The sequence below is a fragment of the Lissotriton vulgaris genome, unplaced genomic scaffold (genome assembly GCF_964263255.1).
Source record: "Lissotriton vulgaris unplaced genomic scaffold, aLisVul1.2 SCAFFOLD_1414, whole genome shotgun sequence".
Taxonomy (NCBI): Eukaryota; Metazoa; Chordata; class Amphibia; order Caudata; family Salamandridae; genus Lissotriton; species Lissotriton vulgaris.
In genome coordinates, this window is record NW_028253217.1 from 362104 (window position 1) to 377841 (window position 15738).

General features: G+C 46.0%; 1 protein-coding gene across 2 annotated transcripts in view; it reads right to left on the bottom strand.

Moving 5' to 3' along the window:
• Nucleotides 1-15738, bottom strand: part of LOC147661118 (numb-like protein) — a 255441-nt gene that overhangs the window by 37990 nt on the left and 201713 nt on the right. For both annotated transcript variants that reach the window (XM_086951320.1, XM_086951319.1), the window contains exons 3-5: nucleotides 13094-13236; nucleotides 11025-11099; nucleotides 6384-6458 (exon numbers count right to left, since the gene is read on the bottom strand). In XM_086951320.1, the coding sequence (XP_086807446.1) occupies nucleotides 6384-6458; nucleotides 11025-11099; nucleotides 13094-13219 (276 nt within the window). In that variant the 5' untranslated portion in view covers nucleotides 13220-13236. The remainder of the gene's footprint in view (nucleotides 1-6383; nucleotides 6459-11024; nucleotides 11100-13093; nucleotides 13237-15738) is intronic.

The window sequence follows — 15738 nt, forward strand, 5'->3', positions numbered from 1 at the left end:
GGTTCTGTATCTCTGTCTCAGTCTATGCCCCGGTCAGTCTCTAAATGTATTTCCATGTCTGTCTCTGCACCTGTAAACCTATGTCCCGGTCAATGCTTCCACCCATCCATCCATCTACCCATCTACGCATCCGAGAAACCCTTCTGCAGTCTTCAGTGCTGGAGGTCAGCACACCCATTTGCGACACAAGCCCTCATCTCCCCTCTATTGCAAAAATGAGGCCCTGGCAGGGGTGCATCACACACCTGGGAGGTGCAACTAATAACATTATAAGTAGTCCATTACTACCAGATTTTTGAGTTGGGATCAAACAGGGGGCGACCAGGCTAGAGGGTTTTAAATGTTGACACATTCTTCACAACTGGCCTGAGATCCAGCTACAGCCACATGGGAAGGTAAAACTGGAACCAGCCATCACCATGCTGACAACACAGTCGCTTCGACAGCCTCTCTCTCCCCAACAAATGCGCACACCAATTATTTAGAAGAAAAAAAATTGCTCGCTGATGTGCTGTGCCAAGCAAAAAACATCTAAACTGGGATCCGTGGTTCCCAAAGGAACAAATTGAGGAGAGATGTAAAAACGGCTGACCAGAGCATCTTTTAAACAGAGTATGATGCAGTGTCGAGGTAGAAATGCAGAACGTCCAACAGCATAAAAAGGCCTGGTCTTCCTCATGCTTGGTCAATTGCTCACGCATTCTTTTGTCAACTGAGTAACAATGATCCAAGCCCGGCATCATAGAGTCACACCACTAATGCAATAAGGGCACAGTAATCCAATTTCGCTTTTAATGCATGAGAGAAAATCCTAAAATGCAGGTGGAGTGAAAGAGTAGGGTGTGGCAGGGGCGGCTCCTCCATATTGGCAGAGGAGCGTCGCCCCAGAGCCTGTGCCGGCAGATGATACATAAAATGACAATAACTCAGTTATTGCCATTTAATTTATGCTGTCTGTCTGAGCCCCGCAATAACTATAGGGCGTGGTGGGCGGGCATGTCAGGGAGGAGGAGTAGAGTGCACTCATAAGTGCACATTTGTGCTTAGTCGGCCGCCCTAATCCTGCTAAACACACATGCCCACTTATGTTTCTCCAACCCGGCTGTATTACTCAGCAGGGTTGGAGAAAAGGCACATGCTCCAATGCACCCTGTTAGCGGCAAACTAGGCCGCTCAGACCAATCCTGGCGCAGCTCTCCTATGAGAGCAGCATCTGGATAGGGTGTGAAGCCTGCTCCCCAGAGGGCCCATCCCCTTTCGACCCGACGGCAACGAGAGGAGCAGCGAGGCGGCCATCAGCGGGAGAGGAGCAGCAAGTAAGTTTTATTTTATTTCTTTTATATTAATTCAACGCTCCCGCCCCCCCCTCTCCCGCCCTAAACTCCTGCCCTCCCCCGTGGCCGCACTACCAATTAAGATAGGCGGCTGCTGCCATTGAAGTCGAGACGTAAAAGATCTGCAGATGTTTAACTCCTTCCGTGCTCATGACGAGCTCAGCTCGTCATGAGGCACGGTGCTCGTGTGCTCATGACGAGCTGAGCTCGTCATGAGCCGTGGAACGCTCACACGCGGGGATAATTCCCCTGCTGTGCTGAACTTTCCACGAAAACGGGTGTGGCCGTGACGAGCTCAGCTCGTCATGAGCACACGAGCACTGTGCCTCATGACGAGCACACCGGGGTGCTGTACGCACCCCCCAGCACAGCAGGGGAATTACCCCCGCTGCAAAGGGGTTAAAAAGAGAGGTGCGGAGGTCAGTTGCAGCGCACTGATATGCACATCACAACCTCCACCTTCATTGTTACTGGACTCCCATTTTTTATTATTGTAACAATAGAAAATAAGACCCTATTGTTCACTATTGCAATAATTTAAAAAAAAGGCTGTCCCACATGGCGCAAGTTCTAGATCTCAGTTTCCTGTTTCAGTGCAGGAAGTGGAAAGAGGTGATGTTTCTTCCCAAATTATCCATCTCTATCCAGCAGCTGAAGGTAAGTGGAAAAATCTGTCAGATGTGTGTGTGCATGCAAGAGAGAAAGTATATGTGCAAGTGTGAGTGAAAGTGAGGGAATGAGGGGGATTTGATTGAGAATAAGTGAGTGAGTGATATTCAGTATAACTGTAACTGAAAATGAACAAGTCTGAATCAGTGAGAATAAGTTTTAGTGAGTGTGACTGATAGAAGCAGTGAGATGCGAATGAATGAGTGTGAGGAAGTGCGGGTAAGTGAGTGAATATGGGTGTCAATGAGTGACAGAATAGAAGTGAGCCAGGGTAAGTCAAAGTGCATTTGTCAGTGTAATACTCTTGCAAATCTGTTGCAAGCCATTGCATACTGGAGGTAAATCTGGTCTCATGGGGTGCCTATGCCAAAATTCTGGCAGCGACACACTGGAGGTAATTCTTGTTGTAAGGGTCATTCGTGGCAGAATACTGGTGCAGGCACCTGTGGTAGAATACTGTTGCTGACACACTGGGCATAATTCTTGGCATAAGAGGCACCAATGGTAAAATGGCAATTTGGAAGTAGCTCTTGACATATGGTGTACCCATGGCAAAAGGCTGGAGCTGCTGTACTGGAAGTAACTATTGATTTAAGAGTCACCAGGGGCAAAATGCTGGCATTGGCACAATAGGGGTAATTTATGGCATAGGGGACACCCATAGCAAAATGCTGTCGCTAGCATAGAGAAGCTAATTCTTGGCGATAGGGAGGGCCGCCAAGCAAAATGGTGTCTCTAAAGTACCAAAGATAAGGGGCTACCAAAGACATATTGGGGCACCCATGACAAAATGCTGGCCCTGCACAATAGGTAATTACTTGCATACAGAGGGTACCAACTGCATAATTTGAAAAACAAAAATGAGGTAAACTGCTGATGATTATGCTTCATTGACCTGGCACATGCAAAACGAATGAAAATAAGTGAGGGCATTTTGAATCAGTCTCAGAGCACGGATGTGTGAACACAGCTACAGGCATAGATTCTGGTTAAACAAACAGTGCAGTTGGAAGCAATGAGTTGTACTGTGTATATAAAAACTTTTTTCCAACAGGTTGCTGTTGCCCCTTTTCCTTGTATAAAATGTGTAATTAGCTTACATTTTGGCGCCACCTGGTGGAAATACAATGTAATGCTGCAGAAGTGACATTGAGTAAAAAACAACTTATCACGTAACTTGGGCCAGATTTACTAATATTTTGCGTCATGGTTGCACCACTTTTGTAGCACATCCATGACGCAAAATGTTAGTAGGTATTTACACAAAGCCATGCAAGGGGGGATTTGCGCTGGCTTACGTGGCTTTGTAGAAATAAAATTATAATGAAACGCAATGCAGCAGCTTGCACTGCATTGTGTTACATTTCATTCTGGGAGGCAAAACATAGGCATTCCCATGCACCCACCCATGGATTTCACACAATCCCAGATTAACAACGGTTTGCAAAACTGGGATTGCGTGAAATTGCTACACCTCCCAGAAGATGGCGTAACAAGAGAAAAAGGTTTTTTTCTCCTTGTTATGTCCTATTTCTATTAGTGCTGCAATAGAACACACAGAAAGAGGAAAATGCTTTGAGAGATTGTTTTTGTGCATCAAGGTATCCGTTCCTGACCAAAAACAATTCTCCTTGTAACACAGACACCCTTGAACTGTGGTGCCAAAGTGCCTGTGATGGAGCTCGGCTGCCTGAAGGGCGCCAGTGTTATGAGAGAGCAGACGTGTACCATTTCTAGATATGACGCATTTCTGCTCTCTCCATTTCACGCAACGCAGCAATGTGTCTTGCTACAATGCGTTGAGGGGCCAAGAAACAAAAACAGTTGATATTAGAAGCAAGGTGGCCGTAGTGAATAGGTAAGGCAATGTATTTAGCTTAATGCTAACCCCATAAAGGTAAATACCTTGCCAGGTTCCCGGCAGTGCAGGGACGTCTGTGCAGCACCTGCCTGCAGGGTCTTGATGGCTGGACACGGAGACAGACACAATCACACGCAGTGTCCCTCTGTCCTTCCTTCAACCCCCCCCCCCCCCCTCCCTTAAGAGGACTGTGGTCGGCCACTGCAATTAGCTTAAGGTTATTACATTAGGTTGATTAAAATGTCCACTATTGACAGAGCTGGGCAACAGGACAGTTCCTAGATCATTGCGTGTGCCAATGTTTGGAACAAGGAATTCTTGTTTTGCAGGGCTTTTCACCTACATTCCAGTCTGTGGCAGGCAAATGCAGTAATGGCCAAACTGCCCACTTTCGCATTTACTTACCCACTGACTGAAGATAAAGATGCCAACCCCCACTTCTGACTGCTTGCGTGACATTCAGTGATAAAAGGCGGAGAACGAAAGAAAACGAGAAAGACAGATGGAGCTCTGAAGAAATCAGAGGAAATTATGATTTTCTATTGCACATTTTGGATATAATTCCGACCTTTTGTCTTCAATTAATAAAGCCATTGTCCTCTGCCAAGATTATGGGACGAAATCCCTCGATTTGAGGCTGCCGAGGGCAGCCCATGTGAAGACAAATGTATATCAGTAAGGTAACAAATAGTGCATAGAATGCTTCCATTTTTGTACGTGCCATGGAATTCACGGTTTTGTATTTGCATAAAATAAAATCAAAATGTTTAACAGATGTCAAAATTAACACAAAGCAATCAGGGAATGCTCCGCCTTGCATGGTAACCCCACAATGGAGACAGAGAGACCTTTAAAAATCATTGGGTGTACTCTTGGCCCACTCTGAACCCATAAACTTCCTCCCACTTAGAACTCTAAATGGAAGAGGGTCCAGGGACCAATCGGCAGCCTGCAAATATACATTGAGCTCCTGTGTCTCTCTGATAGGTTATATTTGGATATCTACCCAGCATTTTATGTGGGTAAGCAATTTCCAAGTGTGTCGCACATTGAAGAGCGGCCATGCAAGACTATCCTGTACCCTCCATACGGGCACACCTAGACTGACACAACTGCAAACAATCGGTGCAGAAGAGTGCACTTGCGGGTTCCGAAGAGTAAAATGGTCAACAACAGTACCTCTCACAGGTGCATCTCCAAAAACTCATCAGCTCACTGGCTACTGCGTGCATGTAAGAAGTACTGAGACCTGAGAGGAGCAGCATTCTCAGCAACCCCTAATAAAATTCGTTTTTGATCTCTACTGATGAAGGATAAAATCCAGAAACACATGTGTCTAGAGATGAACAGCACTACCGGCATCAACTTTGGTGAAAAAATACTACTAATATTCAAGTAAGCACTAATTGTGAACTGCATTCACCATAATGCAAAGGGGTGAACTTTACTGGGATGTAAGGCAGTGTGCTCCCATCTTCCTTCTATATCTCCCCACCTTTTTTGTAACTTTTGGTCCATTTGAGCTAGAAAATGTTTTTTGTTACCATCAGCAGATTATGCTGCAGATGATGGATCATGTGGCAAATGCTGCAAATTCATAATAATGCAACACAATACTTGGTGACAGGATCGCACAATTCCAGTGGCCCGGCCCCTAAGACATGACAGGGTTTATTCCTCAGGACAGTACAAGGTGGAACCCATAGGACGGTACAAGGTGGAACCCATAGGCAGCACAAGGTTGACCCCCTTAGGACAGTAGATGGTTGAACCCGTATCTCACATTTAGGCACTTCACACTTCCATATTCCCCTGTTAGTAGCTGAGGGCCAAGAGGGAAGGGCAGGGACTGGATGCAATGGGACGCTAGAAGCTGGCCTAGTTTATATTCCTATCATAGCCATTATGACTCCAGAGACCAGGGATAGTAGGGGCAATGATTGGGCTTTTAAATGGGTAAGTCAGGAGTAGCCCTCATGGTCCCTAACTGGCTCCAATGATTTTATTGTCTCCATCACCATGACAAGAACGCTCCAAAACAGGTGCCCGGCATAGGTTCTACTATAAATCCAGTTACAATACAAAACAGTAAATAAAATAAATAGCTGATCTTCAGTGCATGTAGGCGGTGTGAGCTAAACCTCACGGGGAACCTTTTCATGATATCCAGAGTGATTGATAAACAAGTAATTACATTTATGTAACATGGATATACCTTCAGGTAGCACACCGTTGCAGCTTGGCAGAATGCCCAAAAGAAATGCTTAAGTGTCCAAAGTGTGCTTTAGGTGTACCTCAGATCAAAGTCACAGGCGCAATGCAGGGGTATGAGGCAGCTTAAAGCACCCTAATGGAGGATCCTGACAAATAGGACACTAGGCGGTCATTGGTGGTCACTACAGCCACATCAGAATGCTCTAATGCGCAGTCAAAGGCCCCACAAGCATGGATTTTCAGCTGCCATCTTCTGCAATGAAAGGCTTATATACTAACCAACAAACCCATGAACCAGCTCTTACCTTAGTTTTCTCATCGACTACTCGCAGCCCATCGGCAGATACCCACAGGATGGCCTTCACAGATTTTTTTCCAATCTCAATAAAAAAGAGAAAAAGGCACTTAGTTTCTTCTACATCCAACAATAGCCTGTACCACAAATGTTCAACCAATGTGTCCAAAGCAAGAGATTGTTACAGATGGAACAGTGCTTTAAATGGGTCAGTATTCACAGGTATTGAGTACATGCCCTTCTTTAATTTAAAGGAGTGAGTACCCGCACTTCTCAGGACAGATGCAGTAGTATAATGGGAGGGAATAACAGTTCTCAGTAGCAACCTAGCACTCTGGGATAGTAAGTACCTGCACTTTTATTTTCCCATTGCAAGCACTGATCAGGAGAAAGCCAGGTCCTTGGCTGCGAGCAGTAAGAAACTGAAAGACCGAATCACTCATTCAATGTTACAAGTACGATAAATTGTGTACTACTGAGATGGATAGTTCTGGTAAATGGAGTTCCCAGTTTACTGGAGTGATTTCTATCGATAAGAAGGTGGGTGACAAGTGGGCCTTCTCTTGATGGTGCCCATGTATGGCAGTTTTACACAACGCCAAAGAAGGCTCGGGATGTTCCCTGTGACTGAAAGATGGTTTGACAAACCGTAAAGGCGGGGTCTAGCTGACAGTATGAGCAAGTAATGGTTGACTGGCCACATCAATGAATGGCTGTGCACAGCACAAGGAATTATGAGAGAAGTGCTTGAAGCACAAACTGCTGGCCAACAGACAACTATCTTACCTGCCAACTCACACTGTACCACTGCGTGGCACTCTATATCTGTTCCCATCACACGGTCACGCGGTTAGAAGCCGTTATCACACAGTGGCAGGAAAAACAAGCTGCAACCCATTTAAATAGTGCGTTTTTTTGGCTAGTTTTCGAAGGCTTTCAACTGCTGACGTCCATTAAGGGGCGTGAAAACACCCCAGGACATCGGCATCATCCTCAACAAGCTTTATTGGGGGCAGGGGGGTTTCAAAGGTGCCTCGTATGTACTTCTTGACACAAGGCCCAGCCTCCTCCTAGGTCCTGCCCCCTCCTCACACAGTGAGATTTTTGTTCAAGTGGGCAGGTATGAACTATCGTAGTTCACACTGCAGGTCTCAAATAGTCCCATATTCTGATCATTAACATCTTATCATGAAAAAAGGGGAGACAATAATGCAGCCTGTCTTGGCGAACCTCATCAATAGACATCTCATAATTGTAATCATACAAGGAAGGACTATAACACAGTGCATCTGGGAAGATTTCTCAATCCCTCACATTCTTTGTCGACACCAGTTGTTTCTTGAAGATCTATAAGAGCAGCATAAATCAAACAGAATATAAAAGGAAACTAACAACACAATGAAGGGACTTGCAGATCTAATCAGAGCTGCCAGCATAACACATATTAGAAGTGCACGTCTATCACTCACACTTCCACGCCCATCACACTGCTAAGCGCTGCTTCCCAAACACGATGACCACACCTCCGTGGCCACGCAAGACATGGAAACACTTCACCTCGTGGGCTGAAAGTAAATAGAACACTCTTACGAGAAGCACATCTGCATGGTGTTCCTGCTGCCCATGTAGGCAAGCACTTCATAGCCCCACGTATGGGTAATAAGCGCTATACGAATACTATAATACAATAGGAAGTGATTCCAACCACAGGTAAATCAATCTGGGCCACATTTTGGTCATATTTTTATCGATTTTTACATAGATTTAGAGATGCTTGTATTCAAGACTAACAGCTTGAGCTGCACTTTGTCCAGTGGAGCAGAAGCAAGGCAATCCCTGTCTGGAGGTGCACAGTGAGCAAAAAAATCAAAGAACTCGGAAGCTGAAGAGTAATTACCAGTGTCTGAGATAATTCAAGCACTCCATCCCATCACTATGCTTTTTAGACGCCGTGTGTTCAATGGGTATGCACAGACATGGGTCCTCTATCTCACCGTGCCTAGGACGCAGGCTACACCTCCCTGATGAGAACCAAACAGGGGTGAAGCCAGTTCGGGTTTTCACAAGTTCCTAGATAAAGGGGAACTGTGGCTTAGCAGTTAGGCTGGGCTGGGTGGCACAACAGGGAACAAAATAGACTGGAATGAGACTGAGAGTTGTTACCAGTTGATGCTTTTACAGCCTTAAACCTGTTTGCATTGAGGTGCTGCTGGCAAAGTTTACACCCCACAGCCAGGACAAGATCCACTGGATAACAACTGGTGTGACCTGAATCGGGGTGGTAACAGAGCAGGCGATACTTGCATGGAACCGTAAGTGCCAGCGCAGGAGGAAATCTATATGAGGGCAACCACCCTGGTGGGAGGGTCTGGGCATCAGGCAGTGTCTACCTACTACTGGCTGGGCGCTGGGTCCTTAATTAGTAGCAGACAGACAGGGGGATGATACAGGATCCTAGTAGAAGAGTCGAGGAAGCTCACGTTTAAGTCATTTCTCTGGTTAGGGAGATGGAAAGTGCACCTGACCCGAGTACAGACACAATGCTTGACTTAGACCCACGGTGCCGCTAACATCCAGTCCGTGATGCTGATCTTATTCTCCTAGGCCCAAGAAAATCTTGTCCGGCAAGCAGCGAGGACCTGACTAGGCTGGATTCCCTGGCGAAAGAAAACTAAAGTCTCTGAGAGAAGCCCTTAATCTCAGTAATCTTAAATCAGAGATTTTGGGGCCTTTAGGAGACAGATGTACAGATATCCAGCAGTATGAGTGAATATGGCACTCAGGTAACGCCATCTTCCTAGTGAGTGACCAACTATCCAACTTTTGACCCAGTCTAGTGGTCAGACGCCTAAAATAGTCTGCCCTGACTAGGGGATTCTGGACAACTACTTGCTCAAGGTGTTATCCCCCCTTTGATTACTTTATGGGGCTGTGGTGGACCTCGAGCAACAGTCCTGTGACAGTTGACTATACGGAGCTCTTTCTAGGTTGACCACTGCTCCGACATTATGCGGGCTCCGAGGCTTAATCTCTGTGGTGGTTAGCACATTATATAAACTCCTAGATATGTGTATGGCCCTAGGCTGTTTTTAAAACGTCTAGGTCAGCTTCATCTTCACCTTCCAATAGATATACTTGAAATTTGTTCCCAAAATGTACATGGTTTGTGGTGAAGGACACCACCCAGTCACCGCATACCACTCAATCCTCAACCACTCAGAAATACGGGAGTCCCTATTTTTACACTGCGTAGATTACGCACAGCGCCCTGCTCACTGGGCCTCACTGCAAAAGATGGGACATGGCAGTGCCGGGTGCTGCAAAAGTAGTATATTAAAAACAATGTTATTGATATCGCAATTCTACTGTGTGCTTACCCTTGCCCAAGATGGGGTTAGTTCTTGTCTGTTAAATGCATTGTTTTTATTTATTTATTAAAAACATGTTCTTTGAGTTTTATTCCAAAAACAGTCAAATAACAAAAAAAACACAAGCCAGGAGCCCCAGACTCCCACACCCCCTCTTGCCACCTTTGGCCGTCACAGAGCGATCACTATTCAACCCTGCTGGTTTCCCCCGGAACTTCCCAGCACTAGGGTGTCCCTGGAGACAGTCTGTCCAAGATGGGGCTGGTCTCCTTCCATACCCTCTCGGGTGTCCGGCCAAGGGTCCCACACTTTCTCAAATTTGCGTGGGCAGCCAAGTGCCTGATGAACCAGCTTCTCCACCCGCGTGCATCAGTTCAGGTTTGCCTCCCAGTCCCCACCTTCGGGATCCTGGCATTAAATGCATTGTTCACAGGTTACATATACTGCAGACTGAGGTAGGTGGAGGGGGAATGACAAAAACAACTTTAATACCTCCCTGTTTGCGTAAATGCTATTCCATCCCTGTGCCCACACCCACACCCTTTATCTAGCTTCTTTAGCACAAACTTAAATGCAGAAACCATTCCAACCAGAAATGTATCTGAAAGATATTCAACAATCAGAGGTTCCCGTCATTGAGCGATGTCCCTCTTTCGCAGGCAAGGTTCCGTTAAAAAAGGTTTTAAGCATCATCTTGAAGTCGGTGAACTTAAAAATGGGTGTTTTCACTGAGAAAACATTTTGAGGTGAGGTAACTCGAAAATGCTTCAAAAAGATAGACAATATTTTCGCAATGCACTTAATCTTAATGCAGATGTGTTCCTTTCATTCGTATATCTGGCAAAATCACTTGCTTTTTTACTATACAATTAATCAAAATAACTTGCTATTGGTGGCGATGTAACTACAATTGGGAATAAGAGCCCTTCACTGAAGCGGTGCTGGGCAAAAATGAGAAGAAAAAGGGATAATTAAAATATCTCTGCTGGTGTGCACGGCTGAGATAAAAGATGAAAGCACCGAGCATGCTCAACCCCCCTTTAGCAAAGCGGCAGCCTGGATACGGGAGGGGGAAGGAATCTGAAAACCACATTAAACCAACTGGAAAGTGGGGCGTTCTGCTGCAGGGGGTGCAATGAAGAAACGAGCTCAACTCGCGGATTCTAGCACGTTTTGTTCCGCACTGCGCACACCTCGAAGTACTCTCCCCCCTCCCTCTGCAGGGTAGTTTACACCAGGTGCGCGTGCACATTTTCATTTCCGGTGCGCCACCAGACACTTACTGTTTTCAGCTTCTTCACGGCGTCTTCGCAGACGTGCATCCCGCGCGACTCGTCCACCTCCACGTGGCCCAGGTACTATCAGGAGAAGGCGGGAAGAAACGGGGTGACAGGGCATGTTAAATAGTGCAGCGATTAGTGTTGCGAACAACTGGTTATTGATACATTTGAGCATACACCCGGTCCCCACACCCCAAAAAATAGCCCACCCTGAAAGCCACCAGACCGTTCTCTCAATGTGGACTTTGAATGTAACGTGGCCCACTTGAAGAGTGAAATGAAGTTTTGGAATGCCTCCCTGTCAGAAAGAAAGAAAACTGTCAGCAGCAAAACGGTGGAAAAGCACCAGTGTGGTGCGGACAGAAGATAGAATTAATTTCTCAAACAAGCATAAGGCACGGAACAGAGTCACCGTCTGAGAAGCAGCTCTAAATCACCAAAAATAAACATATTAAAATCCCCCAAAATTTGTAAGGGCTGATCGTATTAGAATTTACATTTTCTAATGTGCAGTGTGGACTGCTGCAAAAAATCACGAAATGTGGTTGAATGCAGATGATTTTAAACAATGTATCAACAGGGACGGGCCGTCAAAGGAATGATCAGTTTGTGTCCATAGAAAACCATGTGTTTTTTTTAAAAGAACCCTCACCCGCCAACCGAGTTGGTGGCATGGTTCATCATTGGGTCCCTGGTAACAGGCCGCAATAGGTAACAATGGTGGGCAGCTGTCCTTGATGATTGTTTGACTACAGGCACTGCCCCCTCCCTGGGATCCATGTCGCGTTAAAATTAAGTGATTTAAGTAAACAACCACAGAAAACAAAGGTGTTTTCTCTGTTTCGCACCTTAGCGTGTGCACACTTTTTGCACCCTTAGACTGAGGACCTCACCCAAGTCTTCTTCACAATATTTTTGGTCCTGACGAAAGCCAGCTAATGAAATCTACTGGCTGAAACATTTAGACCTTTTTATTGGATACATGAGTCAAACCCAAACTCGCAAGGTATCCGCTTCAACTTACTTTTGGCCCTGCCATAGGGCCCCATTATTAAATGTACTCCTTTTTGAGAGGTACGCTATAGACAGTTTTAAATCACTACACTCACTTCACCACCATAAAAACCAGCTCCGCTGTAGTTCAGGCGTTGTAGCACACCCAAAGTGCACTTGGCGCCTTGGGTGCGAACCCAATGATGAACCATGCCACCAACTCGGTTTGTGGGTGAGGGTTCTTTTAAAAAACCGAATGGTTTTCTTTGGACACAAACTGATCATTCCTTAGAAGACCAGTCCTTGTTGATACATTGATTTAGCAGGGGAACTGGACTAGCCTCCCAAATTCCTCACTTTCTTGTTGATACTGATAGATTTTAAACAATGGTCAAGTCTAACTAAGGGTTATAATTTTTTCTCTTTTTTTGGGCCTAGTTGCCCTCGACCACATCAAATGGTTCTCATATTTTCAGCCGAATCAGGATGGGTGAAGCCTTTTCCAATGAATCGACAGAGCAAGGGATTTCATTTTAACCTCATCGCTGCGGCGGTAATTTTCGCGCTACGCGGCTTTTTTCAAAAAGCCGCGTTAGATGACGAGCTCAGCTCGTCATCCGCACACGCCCCCCGTGGCTGATGACGAGCTGAGCTCGTCATCAGCATCGAAGGGGTTAAAATAAGTGAATCAGAGGCAGGAGCCTTTCACCAACATTCCCCTAGATAGAAAATAAAACACACTATGGTGGATTTACATAAATACCAAAGTGATCTGGATCCTAGCTGAAATACAGTTGAGTGAACACAAAGTACCCGACATAACCCAACATTTAATGGCTTTACACCCTCTCCAGTAGTGATCAGCATTTCCATGGGGCTAAAGCTGTGCTGTTTGTGTTTATGACCCAGAAAATAAATCTGAGCAGAAAAACCTGCAAATCTCAGATGTGTGAGGATACATTTTAAACTATGGCGACATTACAGCTAGGTACGAGTGCAACTGCCAGGCAGAGGGGTAACTCGAGTTCAAAGAGTGGCACATACCTACCCATCAACCCTCCTTTCTAAAAAAAGCTTACCCGCACAGGGAAGTTACACTTCCCCTTCCTGACTGCTTCCTCGTCCGCCTGCCATTGGTGTGGTCTGCTGGCCTCAGGGATATAGGATGGCTTCTTTCGCCGCAGACTCTGCCGCAACTTGTTCATATTGCCTCCCTGCGGTCCTGTGAAGGGATAAAAAGAAGAGTGAACACCCCAAAAAAATAAAGCACTAGAAAGCAAGAAACCCCTTCCATCTGGCTTGATTGCTGCTTGCATGCAAGAACCTTCTTAACGAGTACTTCAGGCCTTAGGTGCCTTGAACGTGAAAGAACATTAAGAGATTTTCAACACCCAGTCTCCTTCTTTGCTTTTGTTAAAATTAAATTATCCATCTAGTACTGTCATTTTTTCCCCAAACTATATGGAAGGCAAAATACCCATATTTCCAGGCTAATCATTGAATATATATATATATATATATATATATATATATATATATATAGCCACAGATTTCTTCTTTCCACGTTCGGTAGAATAAAGACCACGGCACAGCAACAGATGGATTTCAGCGCTTTATTTACACACCAGTGCAAAAAATAACGTGCATCAAATGGACGGTCTACGCGTTTCGGCTCCTGCCTTCCACTGGACCATAGAGTCCCTAGGTCTAGACCTTACTTATATAGTGCAAATAGTGTAAGTACCCTCTACCATTTCCATGGTTTTCTAGACCAACCCAACCCAGCATAGTGTATATACATGGCAAGTACATGTTAAAAGGTATATACACAAATATGTACAATCAACGTAAAGTACATTAGTCAAAAGTCCAAGACCATATGAAAATAAAGTATTATAGCATTCCATGGTCTATTTTACCTGGTGTCAGTGATTTAAAGGCGGAAGGGGAGCGACGCCATCCAGGTGAGAGCGTATGCCCGCGCTCAATTGCAGCAACAAAGCAGGGTGAATGAAGGCTGTGCTTCACCTCTACCCACATGGGATTGAAAATATTAAAGAAAGGTACGGAGTGCGCATCCACTGGGAGATGACACAGGATTGACACTACAACACCCAGAAGGCCGAGTGCGGCCACGCCCAGTGAAGGGCGGGTGTTGACTATTAAAAACTTGAAAATGCAGCAACTCTGTTTTAATCCACAAAGCCACTGATGAAGAGAGCTTCCTGACTCTCGAAACGCGTTTGGCTGTCGACAAATGAAACTGAAGTGTTTCCTGCCTGTTGTTCACCAGCATGAGGCAATAAAAGAGCGTCTTTTTACTAAGCTTCTGTGTGGCCATTCCAATTGGGGATCCTGGACTTGATGGATTTGTAGCGGCTCTTCCTGGTCGCGGTAATGGCCCATCGTGGAACACGACCCTTCGCTAGCACCTACCTGGTGTCAGTGATTTAAAGGCGGAAGGGGAGCGACGCCATCCAGGTGAGAGCGTATGCCCGCGCTCAATTGCAGCAACAAAGCAGGGTGAATGAAGGCTGTGCTTCACCTCTACCCACATGGGATTGAAAATATTAAAGAAAGGTACGGAGTGCGCATCCACTGGGAGATGACACAGGATTGACACTACAACACCCAGAAGGCCGAGTGCGGCCACGCCCAGTGAAGGGCGGGTGTTGACTATTAAAAACTTGAAAATGCAGCAACTCTGTTTTAATCCACAAAGCCACTGATGAAGAGAGCTTCCTGACTCTCGAAACGCGTTTGGCTGTCGACAAATGAAACTGAAGTGTTTCCTGCCTGTTGTTCACCAGCATGAGGCAATAAAAGAGCGTCTTTTTACTAAGCTTCTGTGTGGCCATTCCAATTGGGGATCCTGGACTTGATGGATTTGTAGCGGCTCTTCCTGGTCGCGGTAATGGCCCATCGTGGAACACGACCCTTCGCTAGCACCTAGCTGGTGTCAGTGATTTAAAGGCGGAAGGGGAGCGACGCCATCCAGGTGAGAGCGTATGCCCGCGCTCAATTGCAGCAACAAAGCAGGGTGAATGAAGGCTGTGCTTCACCTCTACCCACATGGGATTGAAAATATTAAAGAAAGGTACGGAGTGCGCATCCACTGGGAGATGACACAGGATTGACACTACAACACCCAGAAGGCCGAGTGCGGCCACGCCCAGTGAAGGGCGGGTATTGACTATTAAAAACTTGAAAATGCAGCAACTCTGTTTTAATCCACAAAGCCACTGATGAAGAGAGCTTCCTGACTCTCGAAACGCGTTTGGCTGTCGACAAATGAAACTGAAGTGTTTCCTGCCTGTTGTTCACCAGCATGAGGCAATAAAAGAGCGTCTTTTTACTAAGCTTCTGTGTGGCCATTCCAATTGGGGATCCTGGACTTGATGGATTTGTAGCGGCTCTTCCTGGTCGCGGTAATGGCCCATCGTGGAACACGACCCTTCGCTAGCACCTACCTGGTGTCAGTGATTTAAAGGCGGAAGGGGAGCGACGCCATCCAGGTGAGAGCGTATGCCTGCGCTCAATTGCAGCAACAAAGCAGGGTGAATGAAGGCTGTGCTTCACCTCTACCCACATGGGATTGAAAATATTAAAGAAAGGTACGGAGTGCGCATCCACTGGGAGATGACACAGGATTGACACTACAACACCCAGAAGGCCGAGTGCGGCCACGCCCAGTGAAGGGCGGGTGTTGACTATTAAAAACTTG